The 21287-nt window shown below is 42.3% G+C and overlaps 1 protein-coding gene across 1 annotated transcript in view; it reads left to right on the top strand.

Moving 5' to 3' along the window:
* Window positions 1-21287, top strand: part of SLC26A5 (solute carrier family 26 member 5) — a 50048-nt gene that overhangs the window by 9026 nt on the left and 19735 nt on the right. The window contains exons 3-9 of the mRNA XM_046669848.1: window positions 8641-8845; window positions 10617-10756; window positions 13361-13471; window positions 14621-14787; window positions 15345-15509; window positions 17158-17310; window positions 19861-19943. Coding sequence (XP_046525804.1) covers window positions 8694-8845; window positions 10617-10756; window positions 13361-13471; window positions 14621-14787; window positions 15345-15509; window positions 17158-17310; window positions 19861-19943 — 971 coding nt within the window. The 5' untranslated portion in view covers window positions 8641-8693. The remainder of the gene's footprint in view (window positions 1-8640; window positions 8846-10616; window positions 10757-13360; window positions 13472-14620; window positions 14788-15344; window positions 15510-17157; window positions 17311-19860; window positions 19944-21287) is intronic.

Below are 21287 nucleotides of genomic sequence, written 5' to 3'. Positions count from 1 at the left end.
AACATGGAGGACTAAGCTCAGTCATACAGACCTCCCTCCAGTACTAAGACACAAAAATAAAGGCTAAATCACAATTTAATGTTTAAATAAATAGTTAATTTTAAAATAAAGTGTACCAGAATAATACAAAAAAAATGTTTTAAAAGATCAGTAAGTGCAAGTTCACACTCAGCACAACCCATGGGAGTTTCTCTGTGGATACAGATCCTAGGATGTGAGGATGGGGTCGTACCATCCAAACCTGGAAAGAAGACATGGCTCAGGCCCAAGGAGACAGGGAACCACTCCCCTCCCCTACCATTAAAATGAGCTCACAGTTTCAAAAACCTGCAGAGGGAGTATCAGCAAACAAGACAAATAGAAGGGTCAAATCCTCAAGAACTTAAAATAATGGAAATATATGAACGAAGCCATCAGTGTGTTAAAGATTATTAAAGGGATAAAAAGAACATAAAACAGGGGCTGGCCCCGTGGCCAGTGGTTAAGTTCACGCACTCTGCTTTGGTGGCCCAGGGTTTCACTGGTTCAGATCCTGGGCACAGACATGGCACCGCCCATCAGGCCATGCTGAGGTGGCGTCCCACATGCCACAACGAGAAGGACCCACAGCCAAAAATACACAACTCAGTACGGGGGGGCTTTGGGGAGCAGAAGAAGAAAAAAAAAGAAGACTGGCAACAGATGTTAGCTCAGGGTCAATCTTTAAAGAAAAAAAGGGAGAGGAAACAAAAGGAAAAAATGCACATTATGAAAAAAATCATATTTCCAAAAGGAGATATAGAAATCAAAAATATACACGTTGAATTTTTTTAAATTAATGCTCCTAGCACGTAGTGTCAAGGACAGAGACGCTAAATGCGCGCAACAGTTCCACACAAGTCCCACCCAAAATACTAAGGGCACTCTTTGAAGAATGCTGATTTGGAGTTAAAAATAAACCCACCAGAGGAACTAAAATCAAAAGTAATTTTAAGAAAATAGTTACTTCAGGGCCCAGAGCTGCAGTCGGGGAGAAGAGGGGTGGGAAATGACTTTTCTTGATTACCCCTCCCGTTATACTTGCAATTTTATCGTATCTGCATTACTTTGACTAAAGTTATTATTTTAAAAAAGAAATGACTGGTAAACCAGTAGATTCTTCCACTTTCACTTAAAGTAGAAAACTTTTTCTTATTAAAATGTGTCGTTCAAACTTAAGCACCAATTTGAATTGCTGAGCTTTTTTACCCCAAAGAAGATTCTGGAGGCATATCTTGTGAGTATTAATGATCTTTCAAGTGCTCCTAGTTGGAAAATAAATCTTGCAATTTATCAACTTATGGAGTCACAGCAAATTAGTGCTGGAAGAGATTCAATTTCTTAGTGGAATGGAATAATTTTTGTGTGGCGTGGCAGTTTGGATCAGTAGTTCGGTGTAGGGCAAAGGAGGGTGAGAATATAGTCGAGTGACTAGAGCCTGTGACTTCCAATTGGAACTTGTAGCCTGGCTTTTATGGTCTTATAAGACCTGGTCCTATTTGACCCCTCCAGTTTCATTTCCTGTAACCACCCAGAACACAATTTCTGCCAGTGTTTTTGGTAGTCTATGAACGTGTCCTATTAATTGCTACCGTTCACTTCTCTGGGAAGGATCACATGCCCTCATTTTGCCTTCTACCCAATACTGGAGAGCTCCTTCAAGTCCAGCATCCTCTCTGAAGCCTTCCTTGACCTCTAGCTTTGCTTCTAATTTGGTTGGGACCGCCATGCTTCATAAGCAACAAATCATGATGACAGGGAATGCATGCCCATAATTAATGTAATTTAGATAAAGTTAAACATTTTGACGTGATTAATCTGATGCACAGTTAAGGAGGCAGCATAGCATAGGAGTTGGTTTCTGAAGTGAGCAGACCTCAGGTCCAGTCCCGGCTGCTGTTACTCCATCAGAGCCTCACATACTTCGTCTGAAAATTGTAGATAATTCTTACCTTACACGGAAGCTGTGGTTCTTTAATTGCGCAGTCTCCATAAATGTTAACTACAATAATGATGTTTAACTATTACTGTGTATAAATAAGAAGCTCATATAAGTGTCTACCATTCATGGTAAGTCAATTCGTAGTTTTTATGTGCTCGCTTTGTAAGTTACCCAGTACTTAAAATGAGCTTTAATGTTGTTTAAATATGCAGGATTTTTTTTTTTACCATCACACACATAAACTCACACAGATCAAAAAAGAAAATCCCACTTATAATAGCAAAAACTGGGAAGTAGCCTAAGTGTCTAGTAATAAGAAAGGTGGTTAACTAAATCATGCTACATATATATTGGAAAATATTTTGCAACCATTAAAAATTACACTTCTGAAGTTTATTGACATCTCAAAATGTTTATAAAATAATGTTAAGTAAAAAAAAATTTGTGCAAAACTATTAAGACAGTATCTCAGCCATGTAAATATATATTATATATGTACAAATATATGCATTTATAATATACCCTTAAAATGTATCATTGATGCAGGAGAAAAATGAAAAATTTCCAAATTTCCACAGTGCTCATATATTACTTTTATCATAAGAAGGAAAAAAGTAATGTGGTTTATATATCAAAGGCCCTTGGTCTCATTTCTTAAATGTTGGTATTTCGTTGCCTACAATCTCTTGCTCCCACCCCCAAAACCACCTGTGTTCGCGTATATGCTCTATCATTTCACATGCCTCTACCCACCTGTAAGAAATCCTTAAAAGGATGTGGATTGCTGCAAAGACCTTAGATGACAACTTTCCTGAGGGCGTGTGCCATAGCTTATTGATCTCTAAGCATAGCCAACTTGCATGTTACAGCCAAACATGGAAGTAGAAAGTCAGTACATTTGTACTGAATGAATGAATAACTGGAGACCCAAGGCCTCAAGAAATGGAGCACCTAAAAGGAAATAAGTGTGAGGCTGATTAAAAAGGTAATAATATCTGTTGAGGACCTTGTTCTAAGTGATTTGTAGTTCTTACCTTAATCCTCATTGCAGCACTGTTAGGATTGTCTTGACAAATTATGGAACATCCATATCACAGCATGCTATGCAGCTGTTTAGAAAACAAAAGAATGAGGAGGCTATTTTGTACTGATATGGAAGGATCACCAAAATGGATTGCTAAGTGAAAAAGGCAAGATGTGGAATGGTGTTAAGGCATGCTGCCATTCATGAGAAGAGGACTGTGTATTCATATCTGCCTGTGTATGAAATAGCTCTGGAAAGACACACAGGGAACTGACGCCATGGTTGCCTGCCACCCACAGAATGGAAGTGAGACCTCACTTTAATTCTTTTTACACGTGAACATAGGGGTGCATAAATCTCTTTGGATTATTGATTTTCTAACCTTTTTTTTTTTCTTTTGAGGAAGATTAGCCCTGAGCTAACATCTGCTGCCAATCCTCCTCTTTCTTTTTTGCTGAGGAAGACTGGCCCTGAGCTAACATCCATGCCCATCTTCCTCTACTTTATATGTGGGACACCTACCACAGCATGGCTTGACAAGCGGTGCCATGTCCACACCCGGGATCTGAACCAGCGAACCCCAGGCCACCGAAGCAGAACATGTGAACTTAACCACTGCGCCACCAGGCTGGCCCCCTAAAATATTTTTAAATCCGTTCTTCCATAGCTGTGGAACACAGGACTTGAACTTTTAGGTCTGTTTGCTTTTCTGTCATTGGTATTTTTGTTGGAGGACCTGCCAGAAGACTTGTCCCTTTGGGCCATCTCAGAAGTGACTTTTCTTGTGGGAGGGTTTGTGTAGCTTTACAGCTTGGGGATTTATAATTTCAATCAGCACACTGAAAGCTCGTTATCTGTCAGATAAGAGTCTGGTCATTGGATCTCCTTGTGTTGGCCCCTTGGGTACTTTGCCTCTCTTCTTCTGATAAGGTGGCTATTGATAGCCTTCACAGCTTTAATTATTAATCATTGTTGATGAGCATAAAAGTTCCCCAAAAGGACAGCTTTTCATTATAACATTCTCTCCTTTCCTTTTCCAGTTAAGACATCTCTCATCTCTGAACTGCCAAACAGGTATCTCAGGGAGGACAGAGATTATAGTCTGGGTCCTAAAACCTCAAAAATATTTGAGGATCCCCCTTTTCTCTTTCTCTTCCTAACCTACAGAGAGTCATGGTTGCCAGATTTAGCAAAGAACACTGTAAGATACCCAGTTAAAGTTGAGATAAAGAATAAAATTTTAATATAACTATGCCCCATACAATATTTGGAAGATAGTTGTACTAAAAAAAATTATTTGTTGCTTATCTGACATTCGAATTTAGCTGGATGTCCTCTATTTTATTTGGGAAGCCTACAGACAGTGCATAGCTTAATGGTTTCCTAAGTCCGTCTGATGTTTTGAGATCTAAATTTCTTTGAGACTTGCTCCTAGTTTAAACCCTGAATGAAATGTTTCTAACAACTAAGACTGCATTTTCTTGAAGTGTGGTAGGCGTTGCACGGCCCGCCTTCACACAGCTCCCTTTTGTCGTGAGAATGTAAGAACGGAAACACTTTGCTTGAGAAACCTAAGCTAGATATTTCTCTCTTTTGTAGTTTTTGTTAAATATTTCAAAAATACACGTAAGTAGTATAAGACAGTAGTATGAGGCATTGCACACGATTTGTTTATACTTTACCCCCTATTCAGTCTTTTTCTTTTTGTCTGGGTGGGTGGCTGAGAGGGTGTGGGAATTTGTGTTGCCGTCCTCTAAGTCAGTGGTTTTGAACCTTGGCTACACAGTAGAATCATCTGGAGGGCTTTTTAACTCTCAGTCCCTGCCGGCCTCCCAGACCAGTTAAATCCCCTGGCAGTGGAGTCAGGCTGCACTGGTATTTGAAGCTGCCCAGGTGATTCCATCGTGCAGCCCGGGCTGAGAACCAGTGCCCTAAATGAAAATGGCAAACGCAAAGAAGCATCTTGACGGCAAAATCATGTCCTTAGATTTCAAATTCCTCTTCAAATCTTATTTCACGTATTTTTCAGTAAGCATATTGTATTAAACCATAGGATATTGTGTTATAACATATCATGTATTCTATTATAAAGTTTACTTTAAAAAAAGCAATCTCATCTGGCTATAACCATATCATTGATTCATTATTAATTTCCTGAAAGTGTATAATGGGCTTTTGTTTTCTGATATTTCTTTGTGATTTATTTATTTTATTTCATTTTATTTTTTTTGAGGAAGATTAGCCCTGAGCTAACATCTGCTACCAGTCCTCCTCTTTTTGCTGAGGAAGACTGGCCCTGAGCTAACATCGTGCCCATCTTCCCCTACTTTGTAGGTGGGACGCCTACCACAGCATGGCGTGCCAAGCGGTGCCATGTCCACACCTGGGATCCGAACCGGTGAACCCCGGGCCGCCAAAGCGGAACGTGCGAACTTAACCACTGCACCACCAGACTGGCCCTTTTTATGTCTTTTTAATAGGTATTTCTCTGTTTCTTTTAGGTTATAGACCAGTGGCTCTTAACTCTAACTACTCATTAGAATCATCTTTAGGATGCTTTTAAAAAAAATGCCTGGGCCCCACCTCCTGGAGGCTCAGCTCTAACTGGTCTGGCGTACAGCCCAGGCCTTGCTGTTTTTAAAAAGCACCAGAGGAGAGCCCGGGTTAAGTCAGAGTTGAAAGCCAGTATTTTTAAATATATCAAATACCTACCTAGCTGATCATCTTAATCTCCTGGGGAAATTTTTAAACATACATATATTTGCCCTGCTTAGTGAGGTAGAAGAAATTTTGAGGTTCTCCGAGGAGGAAAAATGAAGAGGTGGCAAATGCCTTCGGAGTCCTGGGTGTACCTGAGGAATTCCTGTCGGGGACAGCCGGAGGACTTTGAAGAATAGGGATAAGGATGTCTAATGTTTTAGAAACATTTTGTTTCCTCTGCTACCCTTCAACCTAAACCTATTCTGCTGCTCTGAAGCCTTCAGAGAAGGCCACCACTCATGGTTACCGGGCTACACGCCCGTTCCCACACACAGAATGTCGGTTGTTCAGGCCCCACCCATGGAAATCCTAATGCAGGAGGCTCAGAATGAGGCCCTGACACCAGTACTTTCAAACCTTCCCCGGGCCATTGTGCTGAGTGGCCAGGTCTGATCACCACATTGCAGATCCTTAAACAACGGTCATAATTCATCCCATTGGCAGCTGGGCGAATTCATGTGGGGAAAAGTAAAACCAGTGGTAAAACTGGGTTTTTTCAAAAGGGAAAAAAACAGTCTGATTCTTATTAGCCCTCCCTCAGACCTACCTGGTACTTTTCTCTTTGAGTGACTATATGGAAGAAGAAATTACTTTGCTGAAATGGGATGGAAGAAGACCAAGGAGGAGGTGTCCAGGGAGAAAAAAGAATAGAGATGTTTACAGCAGACTTAATCTTCTGTAATAGGAGATAACAGGGGGAAGCCTGGTGCACCGATCCGAAAATTTCATTCATCCTTCAACGAGAGAGGACGGAGCTCAGTCCTGGGTTCAGGGTGTGTTATGGCCTCGAGGAATTTACAGTCTAAAAGGGGAAACCGAAAATTAAAACACAGTGGGCAAAAATAGAAAGTTATACAGAGTAACGAGTGTAGAGCCACTCCATGGGGCATTAGAGGTGAGGGGAGACTTCAGAGGGGCAGAGGACAGAACCGAGCTATTGAAAGATGCCATGATTAGGGTGTGGGGGAAATGGAAGGCGAGCGAGGGGAACGAAACGATGTTTCTTCTCAGGGTGAGCGGGAGTCTGTGCATGGGCACGGGGGGCTCGACGCAGCCCAGCGGGTTGCCTGAATTACCGGTGGTTCTGTAAGGCTGTCGTGTAACGTGCTGGAGGAGCTGGGGCAGGTGGAAGGCAGAGTCACACTGCTGTGTGTCAGAGTCCACTTACATACGTCAGCCTAGCCATTCTTGGATATTACGCTGAGTTCCTAGGGTGGCCATAGAGAGACGAGAAGCCAGCCAGCCTTGCTAAGCCTAAAATAAGACATCCAGTCTCTATTTGTCAGACTCTGCTGCAAAATCCTCTTTCTCCAGACTAATCTTTTCATATTATCCCTATTGGTACTTGGTTGCATTTCTTGCTAGAATTCCTTCATTCTAGACTCTTGAATTTTCAACCTCCTGGGACATAGGCATTTATTTTTTGCATGATGCTTTGTGGTTGACCACACGAGTGATTTCAGTTTGAATGTGATTTCAGTTTGGTGAAAACCTAACTTTTCACCATGAGGGAATTACATTGACCAGCATGGGTCATCCCTGCCCTCGCCCCCCAACTCCAGTGGTCACCACACAGGCACCCCCTGACTCCTCTGCCCTTAGCTTCCTTCAGTTGGAACCACTGGCTTCTGTTGTTGCTGTGCACTTAATTTTTTGCTATATGGTATACAGTCCAAATATACAGACAAATACAAAGGATCATGTAACAAACCCTGGTTTACTTACCCCACCCCTTAATCAGATCTTAACATTTTGCTCTGTTTGTGCCAGTTCTTTTTTACAAACTAAAACATTGCAGATACAGTTATTTGAAGCTCCCAGTGTATCTCTTCTGAGTCTCATTCTCCTTCTCTCCAGAGGTGACACCATCCTGATCTCAGTGTTTATCATTGTCATGCATGTTTTTACACCTTTACCCCATGTGTGTGTCCATAAACAACATATATTATTGCTTTCTAAGTTTTTAGACTTTGTTTAAATAATTACATCCTTGAAGTATACATCTGTACCTTGCATATGTATTGAAAATTAAGTTTTTGAGATTTGTTGATGATGACACATATAAATTTAATTCATTTTTTACTACTACATAGCATTCAATTTATGACTGTACCAAAATTTATTTTTTATTGCATGCAGGTAGACATTTGGATTTTTTTCCAATTTTTCACCATCATAAAGCTGCAGCGAACATCATTGTACACATCCACGTGGACAAACATTGGGTTTTTAGTCCTTAATCATTTCTTTTATTCATATAAGTAGTATTCACTATGTAGACAAAAAAAAATTATCAACCATCCTAATCGTCTTACACATGACAACATAATCAACTGTAAAATAATATTATAAATTGCACTGATGTTTTCAACTTGTAGCCTTTCACAAGAGTCACCAGGAGCTTCCTTCGTGGAGACATACAAGCGTCAACTCTGAACCACAGAACAATTTAAGGAGTAGTCAGATGTGAGCACAGGGTTGGAAAGGAGGCTGTTGTACCTTCCAGAAACTTGGGGTCGGTTTAAGGACTAATCTTCCCCCTTTTTCTGTTTCCTTGACGTGTGAATGGTCAGAGTCAGCCTGACTCACTATTCCCCTAATATGGACCTGGAACCAAGTGACTACAATATTTAGCCACTGAATTACGTATGAACGTTTATTAAAAGTATACACACTACCTTGTCTCCCAGGAGGAGAGAAGTCACGAATGTCTTATTGATTTTTATTTCATTTCTTAATGCCTACCATGTACAGAGCACCATGTTAGGTGCTCTGAGATGTCCAAAGATGAAGAAGTCCACAGAAGAACTTGGAATACCACAGGGAAGAGACACGTAGGAACACTGATCAGTAGGATTTTGGCATCTGAAATAGAGTTTTTTATTTTCTCCTTTAGTGACACTCAGGAAATGCTTGTCTCCTGCTGTGGATGAACAATTTCAGAGTACTATGGATCATGCTGAAGAAAATGAAATCCTCGCAGCAACCCGGAGGTACTATGTGGACAGGCCTATCTTCAGTCATCCCGTCCTCCAGGAAAGACTGCACAAGAAGGACAAGGTTCCGGATTCCATTGGGGACAAGCTGAAGCAGGCGTTCATGTATGTTGCGTTTTAACCTGTTTCCTTTATTCTGTCATCCAGTTATGAGAGAAGCAAGGTCAAACGTATAAAGAAATGCTGGTGAGATGGCCACAAAATGAGTGGTGAGCACTCATGATTTGCAGGGCTGCCCATAAAGTTCAGTCAGTGATACTGGATTGAACACGGGCTTCATTATGTACTACACCATATTTATTAAATTCCTACCATGCCTTATGGCTGTGTGAGGGTTTACGTAAATAACCCACTTTCCAATTCTCCGCCCACCTTCAAACTATCTGCCTCTTCCCTTTGTCTCTCAGGAATGTTCCACCCACCCTGTCTGTTTTCCCCCCTTGACTTTTGCCGCATGTGGCCACACCATGAATCTGAGTGCCTCACCTAAGCTGTCAGGGACCTCAGTGTCCTACAGCTCTTCATTTTGGAGACACACACACAGCATGGTGCAGGCCTGGGAGTGTTAGTACCTGTGTGCCTCTTGATAGCGCCCCAACTTCAAAGCAGACCATCTAATTGCTGCCTCCTGAGCCCTTGAGACCCCACCCTGTGTGTCCGGGTTCATTTACACTTCACAGTGACCCTATGCTCTAGTATGATCCTCGGGAGAAGTTAAAAACGCTCGAGTCAGACGGTACGAGTTTCAATCCTCGTCCCCACCACCTGTCAACTGTGCCCTTGAGTTTGCTGCTCTGTAAAATTGGAATGATAATAGTACTTAAATCATAGAGTTACTGGGGGTTAAAACCTGTTAAAATATGCAAGGTGTGAGGCATGTGGTAAGCGTTACGTAAACGTAGCTGTTAATAATATCTCAATTTTCTAAACAAGGAGACTGATATCAAATCTCGTTTGTTTTCACTCAAATTCATTGCTCTTGCCACAGTTGCCTCCCATTTTTCTTCCAATATCTTCCTTCATCTAATTACCAGATACTCTTAACCACTAAAAACACCATCTAAAGTACCACGCATGCCACAGTAATGCATTATCTTTTGAATGGAGTAAATTACTTCCTCGTCACCATGAGGACTTGAGGCTGTCATGGTGGTGATGGAATTCATCTGTCCACACTCTTACTCAGTGATGTCTTTGATTATTTACATAGATGGGCAAAAGGGCTGGCTGAGGCTCAGAACATAGTCTATATATCAAAGTTAATTGAACTATATAGGGATTAAATGCAAGGCCTTGGTTTTATCAGCATGGTGTTCCACCTAACCAAGACAACCAGACATAGACCCAGCTACTACGCTCCAGTGACAAATGGTGTTTTGAGTTTGCCTAATCAAAGACCCTAAAGCATTAAACACATGTTGTAAAGCTCATACTGTCTGTATAAATTTCCTTCATTTTATAAGGAAGGGGAAAACTGAATGGGCTGATGCTGGTCAATGATTCCACATTCAAAAATTAACTCGATCAGTAAATAATTCCCCAGATTCGCTTTTATGTCAACACAGAAAGTACATTAAGTATTTCATCTATTAAAATAATAGCTTCTGGGGTATCTTGATTGATTTGAAGCTAAATTTTTCTTATTTTTCCTGGTCAGTTGTAGAACATTATTATGGAGCCAATTGAGATGTTTCCCATTAAAAAAAAAACATTGCAAGAAGCAGTTCTTGTCTCTGATCTCTGCAGTGTGGAAGGGTCATGTTCAGTACCAATTGTGAATTTTCCCTTATTGCTGCAGGATATAAGGAAGGGAAAACGCCCTGGTGTGAATTCTCCAGGAATGTACCTCATTTTATCTCCGGCTTTGTCCTTCCAGATGTACTCCTAAGAAAATACGAAATATCATTTATATGTTCCTGCCCATCAGCAAGTGGTTGCCAGCATACAAATTCAAGGAGTATGTGCTGGGCGACTTGGTCTCAGGCATAAGCACCGGGGTGCTTCAGCTTCCTCAGGGTTGGTAGAATATATTTATTTCTCTTTCTGTTTCCTTTGCTACCACCCCCTCAAACAATTGCTTGATCTTTTTTCTGTTTGTTTTCATCATGGTTGCAAATGCATGGTTTTTATCATATCATTCTAGTCACATTGACCTGTCTTACGAGGATTCTTCAGAAACTTTTAACCCTCAAAAAGCTCCAGAGACATTAGTTGTAGAATTTGGTGATATTCTTTGTAGATTGGTACATTTAGGAACTGGCTGGGCGTTGCCTTACTTCCTGTTAGGTTAATCAGTCGCTCCATGAACATGTTGTTGGGGTTGTCATTGTTAAGATTCTTGACTTATAAGTTCATAATGCTAATTACAAGGGACCGTGATATACTAATTCCTCTGCCTTTGTGTGATTTTTTACATGTGATATGAGAATTGAAGAAAATACTCGTTAATTTGTTCATCTATTCACACATGTTTATTGAGCATCTGCCTGGCCCTTCTTGTCCTCGTGGAGCTAACTGGCTAATCAGAGAAAGACATGAAGCAAATAAGAGCACAAATAAAGTTTTAGTTACAAATGATGCTAAGCACTGTGAAGGAAAATAGGGGTACTGTGAGATGATAATAGAGGGACCTAACTTAAGAAGGTAATTCACGAAAACCTCTTTAAGGAAGTAAGATTTGAGCTGAGACCTAAAGGAGGAATGGGGAGCAGGTAAAGAAAGAGAGGAAATGCATTTCAGGCAGAAGGAATAGCACGTGTGAAGGCACTTGGCAGGAAAAGCATTGGGTGTTTGAAGAATTAACAGAAAGGCAGTGTGCCAGCATAACAGGGAGCGAGGGGCAGCCCCACAGAGCCTTCTTGGTCACTTCTGGGTTGCGTTCTGAGCGCAATAAGAGCTCAGCGTGCTTTTGACTTGGGTTTCCTTTGTAAGAGGTCAGTGAGACTGCTGTGTGGGGAATGGATTTGGTTGGTGGGAGGGGCACCAGAGTGAATGTGAGGAGACCACTTAGAGGTGACAGTGGCTCACTGGGGGCAAAAGGTGATAATGGCTTGATCGGCCTCTAGGTCAGCCAGCCAAAAATCTGTTCCCTTCTCCAGTTTCCCAGATATTAATTACCAAAGGATCGATTTGTCAAAAAATATCACTTTCCCTCATGATTAATTAGCTGAGCTTTTAATTTCCTTCTGACTGATTTGCCAAATCTATTGAATCTATTAAACAAAAGCCTTAAACCAGATTTAGGACAGTTTTCCACAGCCCTTTGGGCACCAACGCCCCAAGGATAGAGAAAGGGACAGATTCAAAGGCAGAGGCGAGGCCAGAAGGAGGAGCGGACAGAGGCTCGGCGTCTGAAATGGGGAACAAGCTAACCTGACGTCCAGTCAAGTTGGGCCAACAGCCCTGCGGGAAGTGCCCTCGGTGAGGCCACAGTCAACCCGTGTACACCAACACTTCAGAGACATCCTCAGGATTCTGCCTCACTGGGTCCCACCAAAATGCCATTCCACAAATTTTTATTTGACTCGTTAGCCTTCTTCCATCCTGAACTGGGGTGGTGGCTGTAAAAATGGAAAGAGTTGGAAAGAAGCTTCCATAAAATCAGCAAGACTGGCTGTTGTGTTGACCTGGGGGAGAAAGGAAGCGGGGCGGGTCAAGAATTGCTTCAAGGTTTCTGGGCTGTGAGTTGGATATAGGGATAGTGAGGAAGAGGGGTGGTCAAGAATGACTTTAGATTTCTGGTTCAGACAGGAGGAGATTATCGAAGAATATTCCCAGAGTTGAAATACATGAGTTTTCAGACTGAGAGCAAGACCGCCAAGTACCCCCCCAGGATCAATGAAAAATAGCTTAAACAAGGCACACCGTAGTAAAATATCAGAATACCGGAGATGAATAGAAGATCCCAAAACTTTCTACAAAGGAAAAAAAGAAGTCACATAACTGTGATGTAACTGAGGGGAAACTAAAAAAACAGACATGAGTCAATAGGCTATATCGAAAACAATAAACTCAGAAATAACGCTACACGCCTGTTACTTGGACACCTGAGCGCCCTGGAAGATAACCAGGCTTGCCTCGTAGGAAAGGTATCTGCCCAAGAACACTGCCTACAGGATGAGCACACGCCAGCAGAAAGAACCTGGAATAGCTGTATTTTCTGATAAGGAGCCAAGGGAGGAATCCAAGGGACAGGGGGAGGGGGCATTACATTGGCCAGGGAATGGCAGAGTGGGAGTTCCTTATTGAAAAGGGGTCTCCAGAGAACCCACAAAAAGACCTCACTAGAGAAACAGCCAGCATTTGGGCCTCAACCCCAGATTACAACTGCGCCAGTCAGGACTTTCTACCCTAATCTAATTTGTGAGAGAATAAAGTGGAAAAAAATCCACCCTCCACAAAGAGGGGATGACAGGGAAAACTGTCTCAGCCTGGATTCTCTGAGCACAGATATAGGATTACATGTAGGATGGTGGTGGAAGGGCGGGCAGGGTAAGACACAGCTGCTTAAATTCAGATTGTGTTCACGTGTTCCTCAGAGATAAAGAGTTAAGAGAAAAATACGTATAACCCTGTGCTTTCTAACAACTCCCCATTTCTGTTTGTTTTTTAATCCCACAGGTTTGGCCTTCGCCATGTTGGCAGCCGTGCCTCCTGTGTTTGGCCTGTACTCTTCGTTTTACCCTGTCATCATGTATTGTTTCTTGGGAACCTCCAGACACATATCCATCGGTAGAAGTTATTCTTGATGTTTTAGTACCTTTCTTTTTGGGTTTCCCAGTTTTGCAATGTGCCAAAGAAATAGCGTGATTGTTGTTAGAATATCTGTTTAATAATAACATGTGTTACTGCAAACCCAGTAGGTGCTTTAAAAATGTACACTCCCCCCAAGAATTCTAGAACTATAATTACCTTTCTTCTAATCTTGGGATAATGAAAAAAGATGATTTTCTTATGTAAAAAGAGCTATTGAAATCTGTGAAAAAAGCACTTCGGTTCATAATACAATTTATTTGCATCTGCTTTTTTTAAATTTATCTTATTAGTGGTACTGCAAGTTCCTAATTAGTATGCATGAATTGCATTTTTGTTCTATTTTAGACCCTGACTTGTAAATGGTTTCCTTTTACTCTATTTAGGATCAGATCTGTATGTATTTCATAGTATGCTGGCACTGCGTAAAGCTGCCACCAGCAAACACACACACGATGTTTTGGATGTCCATTGCTGGGTAACACCCCCCAAATTTAGCAGCTTCAAACAAAGTCATTTCACTGTCTCTCAGTTTACTGTGTCAGGATTTGGGAAGGGCTCATCGGGGCAGTTCTGGCTCAGGGTCTCTCAAGTCGTTGAGAGATGGGAGCTGAGCTGCAGAAGGTACAGAAGTCTTAACCTCTCTCTGTCTCTCTCTCTCTCTCCATCCCCCTCCGCTTCTCTCCCACCCGCTCTCATGTGATCCTAAATGAAGTGCTCTTGTGCTCAGGGCTCCAGCACAAGCAAGTATTACATTCTCAGGTGGAAGCCACACCAGCTTTTGTTACCTGGCCTCAGAAGTCTCGCAGTGTCAGTCTGCTGCATTGTTTTGGTTGCTAGCATGTCACAGGTCCAGCCAGACTCAAGGAGGGAGGAATTAGGCTACCTCTTAGTGGGGAAATGTCCGGGTTCTGGAAGAGTATGTGGGATGGAAGATATGGCCATGGTCGTTTCTGGAGAGATCAGTCTGCACACACACACACCTTACACATGAAGCAGGAGCAGAATGCTTAAGGACATAGTGCAGTTTTATTTCAAGGATGATTTATCAGCCTCACCTGTGTCTCCTGGAGTCCTGGCCACAACCACATCAGATACACTGAAATTATTAATGCTTTGTTATTTCAGGTCCGTTTGCTGTTATTAGCCTGATGATTGGCGCTGTGGCTGTTCGATTGGTTCCAGATGATATAGTCATTCCGGGAGGAGTAAACGCAACGAACGGCACGGAAGCAAGAGACGCCTTGAGAGTGAAGGTGGCCATGTCTGTGACCTTACTTTCAGGAATCATCCAGGTGAGACTCGCAGATGCAGAAGTGGGCTCTTATTTTTTCATTTAATGAGTATCAATGGAGGACTCTTGGCTGGTCTGCACGGTGGGCAGGGTCATCTGGCAGAGATCCAGAGCCCAGGGTTCAAATCACTCAGGATCACCAGTCCTACCGCAGGTCTTACTTATATTGATGTTTATTAGGATCTAACAAGCCTCAGCTGGGAAATTTAGAAATCCCAAGGGCAAGACGAGTTTGAAGCAGGATGGGTTATTAATGGGCTGAGGGCATCTCTTATCTGCTTGGAAGGAACAGGAAGTAACATGACTAAAGGTGCGCCCGGCTCACGAGACAGGGAAAGGACAAGTGTGGCCAGTGCTCTCTGGGGCTCCAAGCCGCTGCAAACCTTCCGCTGCTTTCTGTGTAACCAGCGCGTGAGTCGTAGCTGCTTAACTGCTCCAGGCGCAAGTTTGCAGAGTTAGAAAGTGCTCCAGAAAGAGCTTTTGTGTGTCTTCTGTTGGTTTAACTTCCTGATCTATCATGTGATTTATTTGTTTCTTCGTCATTAAAAAAAAAAACAGTTTTGCCTAGGTGTCTGTAGGTTTGGATTTGTGGCCATCTACCTCACGGAGCCCCTGGTCCGTGGGTTTACCACCGCGGCCGCCGTGCACGTCTTCACCTCCATGTTGAAATACTTGTTTGGAGTGAAAACAAAGCGGTACAGTGGCATCTTTTCCGTGGTGTATGTAAGTAAGCAGCTTTCTCGCTTCCTGCTACTTGCTTTTCCCTCTTTATTTTCCTCCTTTTTTGTATCACTTTTACCTTCAAAGCTCATCTTTCTCTTTTCCAAGAATTTCAATAAAATGGAAAGGATTCAGTTATTCTGAGGCTTGTCTGAGAAGAGCACTGCAAGGAGACTGAACCTTCAACTCTCATTTTCTTAATATGTGATACTGCCTACCTCCCAAGGAATTGTCTTGTTAGGTCTTTATTTGATGACTACACCTTCACCAAAATTAGCTGAAGAGCCAGCTCTTTCTTAGGACTAAATTGTGTTCTCTTTGGGAACTAACAAATAATTTAAAAGCATTGTAGGAGAAAGTTTCTCTTTCAAAAACTGCTTACTCAAGCAGGCAAAAAAAAAAAAAGTCTAAAAGATTTAACTAACACAATTAACTAGTTTAATAAAATAATATAGTCCTTTGCACCCAACCTGGAGAAGGTAGAAATTATTTGCAAGCACATGGGGAATAATGGTCATAACTGATCATGTAGAAACAAAAAAAAATCCTTCTAAATAATCCATGGATAAAGAGGAAACTATGAAATAATTAGAACCAAGTGACAGTTGAAGGACCACATATCAAAACTTCTGAGATGTTGCTAACGCTGTTCTCGGACAGAAAGGACTACAGCCTTTGTAGGTGCTTATGTGCCAGACCCTGTGCTGGTGAGCGAGCAGACAGGGCCCTTGCCCTGGGAGCTCCCAGTCCAATGGGAAGACAGTAAGCCATTCATTGCATAAATAGGTAATTAATTACAAACCGTGTTCAGTGCTGTGAAGAAAAGGTACGGGCCCCTATGACGGTTGCATCGGGAGACCTTTAGATTAGGGGTCTAGGAAAGTCGCTTTGAGGAAGTGACATTTAAATTGAGTCCCTGATTGATTAGAATGGAGTCAAACTGTAGGACCGTTCCCTAAATAACCAAATTCTTCGTTTCCCATCATAGCTGGTAACATGCTGCTTCCTCTGAGCTTTCTCTGAGTGCCTTGTCACAAAGGAAACGGCAGACAAGCAACTGAGTGTGCTCTAGGCGTTGACGGGAAAGCTGTGTGGCCTGGGCTCGGCGGTCACCTGTTTTCCCAGGGTCCACATGGGTCCTGACTGTGTTTGGGGTGCTGAGACTGCAGCCTGCCGTAAAACCAAGGGGCTTTCTTCGACTCACCTGGGCTTCATCCCACGCTTCGGCATTCTCTTGCCTTCAAAGCCCACCTGGTTTCTACTAACAATGATTCCTTCCTCGTTCAGCTCCCAAAAGCATTTCTATTTATCTACTTTGGGATTATCTTGCTGATATCAGCCCCTAAGCCTGTCCTAATGCTCAGGACTCAGCAGAAGGGTTACTTTTCTGAATTTTATACTCCCACATTGAGATGTTAGCGTATCAAAGAACACTAGAATATAAGAAGGTTGGGTAAGAATTACAATTACGAAGTTGTGTGACTGGGTAGAAATGACTCCTAATTGGTGAAAACCAGAAGGAGTGAGATTTCAACCTGAGAACTTCTATCTGCGAACATCCAGTCGTGGGATGGTGTGAGCTGGTGCACGAGCGTGTCTGTCCACTCGGGCTGTTTCTTGATGTAAACATCCGGTGTTCACTGTGTTACAGAGTACAGTTGCTGTGTTGCAGAATGTTAAAAACCTCAACGTGTGTTCCCTAGGCGTCGGGCTGATGGTTTTTGGTTTGCTGTTGGGTGGCAAGGAGTTTAATGAGAGATTTAAAGAGAAATTGCCGGCCCCCATTCCTTTAGAGTTCTTTGCGGTAAGTCGACTTTCGGCCACATACACCTAGACGTTTTTTCTCTCGGTTCTGCCAAGAGAAGGTTAGAATTTGTCAAGGGGAACTTTTACAAATACTCTGGCAAAAAAGAAGAAACGTTAAAGCATAGACAGGGGTGTGTGTGTGTGTGTGTGTAAGTGAGTGAGTGAGGAACATGGGCCCTGAACTAACATCTGTGCCAATCTTCCTCAATTTTATGTGGAATGCCACCACAGCATAGCTTGATGAATGGTGCTAGGTCCATGCCTGGGATCCGAACCTGCGAACCCCAGACCACCAAAGCACAGCGTGAACTTAACCACTACACCACTGCGCCAGCTCCCTCTTCCTCGAAATTTTTATTGTCTAATTGTTTTATAATGGACATATCACTTTAATAACTTGAAAAAATTAAGCTGTTTTCATTTCGAAAAGAGCAAAAGACAAAAGTTCCCAAACTTTCTTGGTTCCTGGCGCCTCTCAGCCAAAAGAAATACCTAACAGTTCCATTTATTAAGTTAGGTCCAAACAACTTAATATTTATCTATATCTAACAACTTAGGAAGCATTTGTAAAAATAATGCACATGAATTGAAGTGTAATACAATTTATTATGGTCTGAAATAACCACAACTATTAACAGGATATGTGTGGCTGGTGGGCACTTCACAGCCGCTCAGGCCTTGACTCAGGTGGACACCATTACCCTCATGTCCTGTTCACTTTGATTGTTGCGTGGTACCTGCTTTTTATCACAGCAACCACTGAGCACTAAGCTTTGCAAAGATATAGTGCAATCAAAAGGAGTGTAGTAGGAACTGGTGTTGAAACTATCAACCACGGCAAACTAGAAGATTGCACAGTGTCCGACAGATGTCACTGTTTCCCTTGAAAGTTATATCCCACAGTGTCCCGGTGAGTTCCCCTGGGTGCCCGGGGGCACCTTGGTGTAGTTCAGGAGCCACAAGGATAAGAATTAAAAAGCATCAGTGTCTGATCCAAATTTAGCAAAAAGTTTCAGCCACAAAAACAACTGGCTGGGATTACAGCTCACAAGAAGGAGTCCCTTTGATCCTTGTCTATGCTTTGGTCTTGTCTACACCCCAAAGGACTGTCTCCCACCATTTCAAAACCTGTCCTGTCGCTGAGGGTGGGCACAGTTCCTCTTTCCTCCCAGAGTCCAGCAAGAAGTTCTCAGCTCCTTTGCATGGCAAGGGGTTAGGCAAGCCCTAAGGATGAAGTAAACGATGAAGATCGCCTTTCCTGGCTTGGGTTCCTAGTTCTGTCCATTTTCCAGATTCCCTTTTAAAAAGATTCCTTCACGTTTCCTAGGGCAGTGGTCTCCAGAATTTTATCATTGTAATTACAGTGAACCAGGGTTTTTAGCTTCTTACCTGAGTATTCCTCAGAGCAAGGAGGAGAAGCCATACTGGAAAATTTGGGACAGAGTTTTTATGAATCTCTTTAAACATAAAATTTCTTTTTTATCACAACTTTTTTAATTTTTGCATTCTATTTCATAATACATCTGCTTGTGTTGATAGGAAAACAATGGTTTAAATTATTTACTATTGCATATAGTTGATGCTCCAGGAACTTGAGCCGTATTTACCCTGTGGACTTGAATATTCTGGGCACTCCCCCGGTTTGGGATGCACAACAAATGTACTTAAGGGTGACAAACATAATTGCAACCGACAAAAAAAGCACATTGCATCAAAGGGGCCAGAAGCACCCATGCCCTTGGCCTTCAGGCTGCTGTCTGGCGATAAGTTTACCTTATTATTGGTCCCCTACAGTAGCCACCACTGTGAGGGACTGGCCCCTTCCTGGGCCAGCCCTGATTCCTTTTCTCTCTCAGCCCACTCAGAAAGTTCTGTAGCAGTCGTCCTTCAGGATGAAGAAAATTGCTCTCTCTCCTATTATTTTTCTCTTCTTGTAGCTCACTAAGGGTTGTATTTTGCACACCAACTAAATCAATGCCCTGACAATCCGGGAAGCCGTATGTACAATGTCACATCTGTGTGACAGGCAGTTTCCCTCTGACCCTGACCCTGTAGCTGCGTGGGAGAAGACGGCTATGGGGTGCTGGTGGGGGCCTCTGACACACTTGGTGCTGCTATCCTGGAAACTGGCTCAGCAGGAGGATTGTAGATCCACACAGACATTTTATAATGATACACTGTCATTATACACATTTCAGTGTCCTTTGTTCATGCCATCTTGCCCAGAGACTCATTTCACCTGCCCCAAAGGCAGAGTCAATTCAGGAAAGGTTTTATAGCTTCTTTCTGTTTGCAGTCAACTAGCCAAATACAGAACAAAATAAAGAGAAAAGAATTCCAGGCTACAAGCAAACTGTAGAGTCCATTTTGATTTTGTGGGGAAGGGTCATTAGGAGAAGTTAGAATTCCTGTAAGCTAACTATCATTCTTTTTAAAACCGAAAGTTAAAAGTGGGAACAGATTTGGCTTGGCTAACAAATTGTTTGAAGCTCATTTGGGGTGTTCGAATTTTCTGCTCTAACGGTACGTTTGGATTTGTGTCTTTTAGGTGGTGATGGGAACGGGCATTTCAGCTGGGTTTAACTTGCAAGAATCGTACAATGTGGATGTCGTTGGGACACTGCCTCTTGGGTAGGAAAACAGTTTTATTTTAAATAACCGTGTGACTTGAATGATCCGTGGATCTATGATTGTTTCTAACTCCTGCTTTAGTGTTCTTGCAATGAAAAATCTCTTTTTTCCAACATATCAAATAGCTGAGGGTTTGGGGGTTTTATTTTTGCTTTGGTTTTTTTAGCATGTGTGGGAGGTTTTTTTTATTGTAATAAAAAACACATAACAAAATTTTCCATTTTAATCATTTTTAAGTATATAGTTCAGTAGTGTTAAGTATGTTCACATTGTTGCGAAACAGATCTCCAGAACTTTCTCATCTTGCAAATCTGAAACTGTATACCCGTTGAACAATAATGCCACATTCTCCCTTCCCCCCAGGCCCTGGCAACCACCATTCTCCTTTTTGTCTCTCTGATTTTGACTGCTGTAGGTACCTCATATAACTGGAATAATACAGTATTTGTCTTTTTGTGACTGGCTTATTTCATTTAGCATAATATCCTCACGGTTCACTCATGCTGTAGCATGTGACAGGATTTCCTTCTTTTTTTTCTTTTTTTCCTAAAGATTTTATTTTTTCCTTTTTCTCCCCAAAGCCCCCCAGTACATAGTTGTATATTCGTTGTGGGTCCTTCTAGTTGTGGCATGTGGGACACTGCCTCAGCGTGGTTTGATGAGCAGTGCCATGTCCGCGCCCAAGACTCGAACCAATGAAACGCTGGGCCGCCTGCAGCGGAGTGTACGAACTTAACCACTTGGCCACGGGGCCAGCCCCAGGATTTCCTTCTTTTTAAAAGCTGAATAAAATTTCACTGTATGTCTGTGCCACGTTTTGCTTATCCATCCATCCGTCAATGGACGTTTGGGTTGCTTCTGCCTCTTGGCCATTGTGAGTAGTCCTGCTGGGGTGTGCGAATATCTCTTCAAGATCCTCCTTTCTGTTCTTTGGGTATGTACCCAGAAATGGGATTGCTGGATCACATGACAGTTCTATTTTTAACTTTTTGAGGAACCTCCATACTGTTTTCCATAGTGGTTGCACCCTTTTACAATCCCATCAACAGTGGCATGTGGTTTTTTGTTTTGTTTTGTTTCCTATCATTTAGCGCTGATCGGTTTATAAAACCTCGCCTTGGGCAGCCCAGGAATTAAATGCAAAAAGACCTAAATCTAGCTTGCCACTTACTAGCCGTGTGACCTTGAATAAGTCACTATCCTCTCAAAGCCTCAGTTTCCCCTGCGAGGTAAGCATGGTAATTAATCCCTGTCTCGAGGGCAGTTCTAAGAGTTGCAGGAGGTGACAAATACTGAGCAGCTAGTGTCACACCTGTCATACGCAGTAAGCATTCAAGACCTTAT

Source organism: Equus quagga, chromosome 8 (assembly GCF_021613505.1).
Source record: "Equus quagga isolate Etosha38 chromosome 8, UCLA_HA_Equagga_1.0, whole genome shotgun sequence".
Taxonomy (NCBI): Eukaryota; Metazoa; Chordata; class Mammalia; order Perissodactyla; family Equidae; genus Equus; species Equus quagga.
The sequence above is the reverse complement of the archived record's forward strand: the minus strand, read 5'-3'. Positions and strand labels throughout refer to the sequence as shown.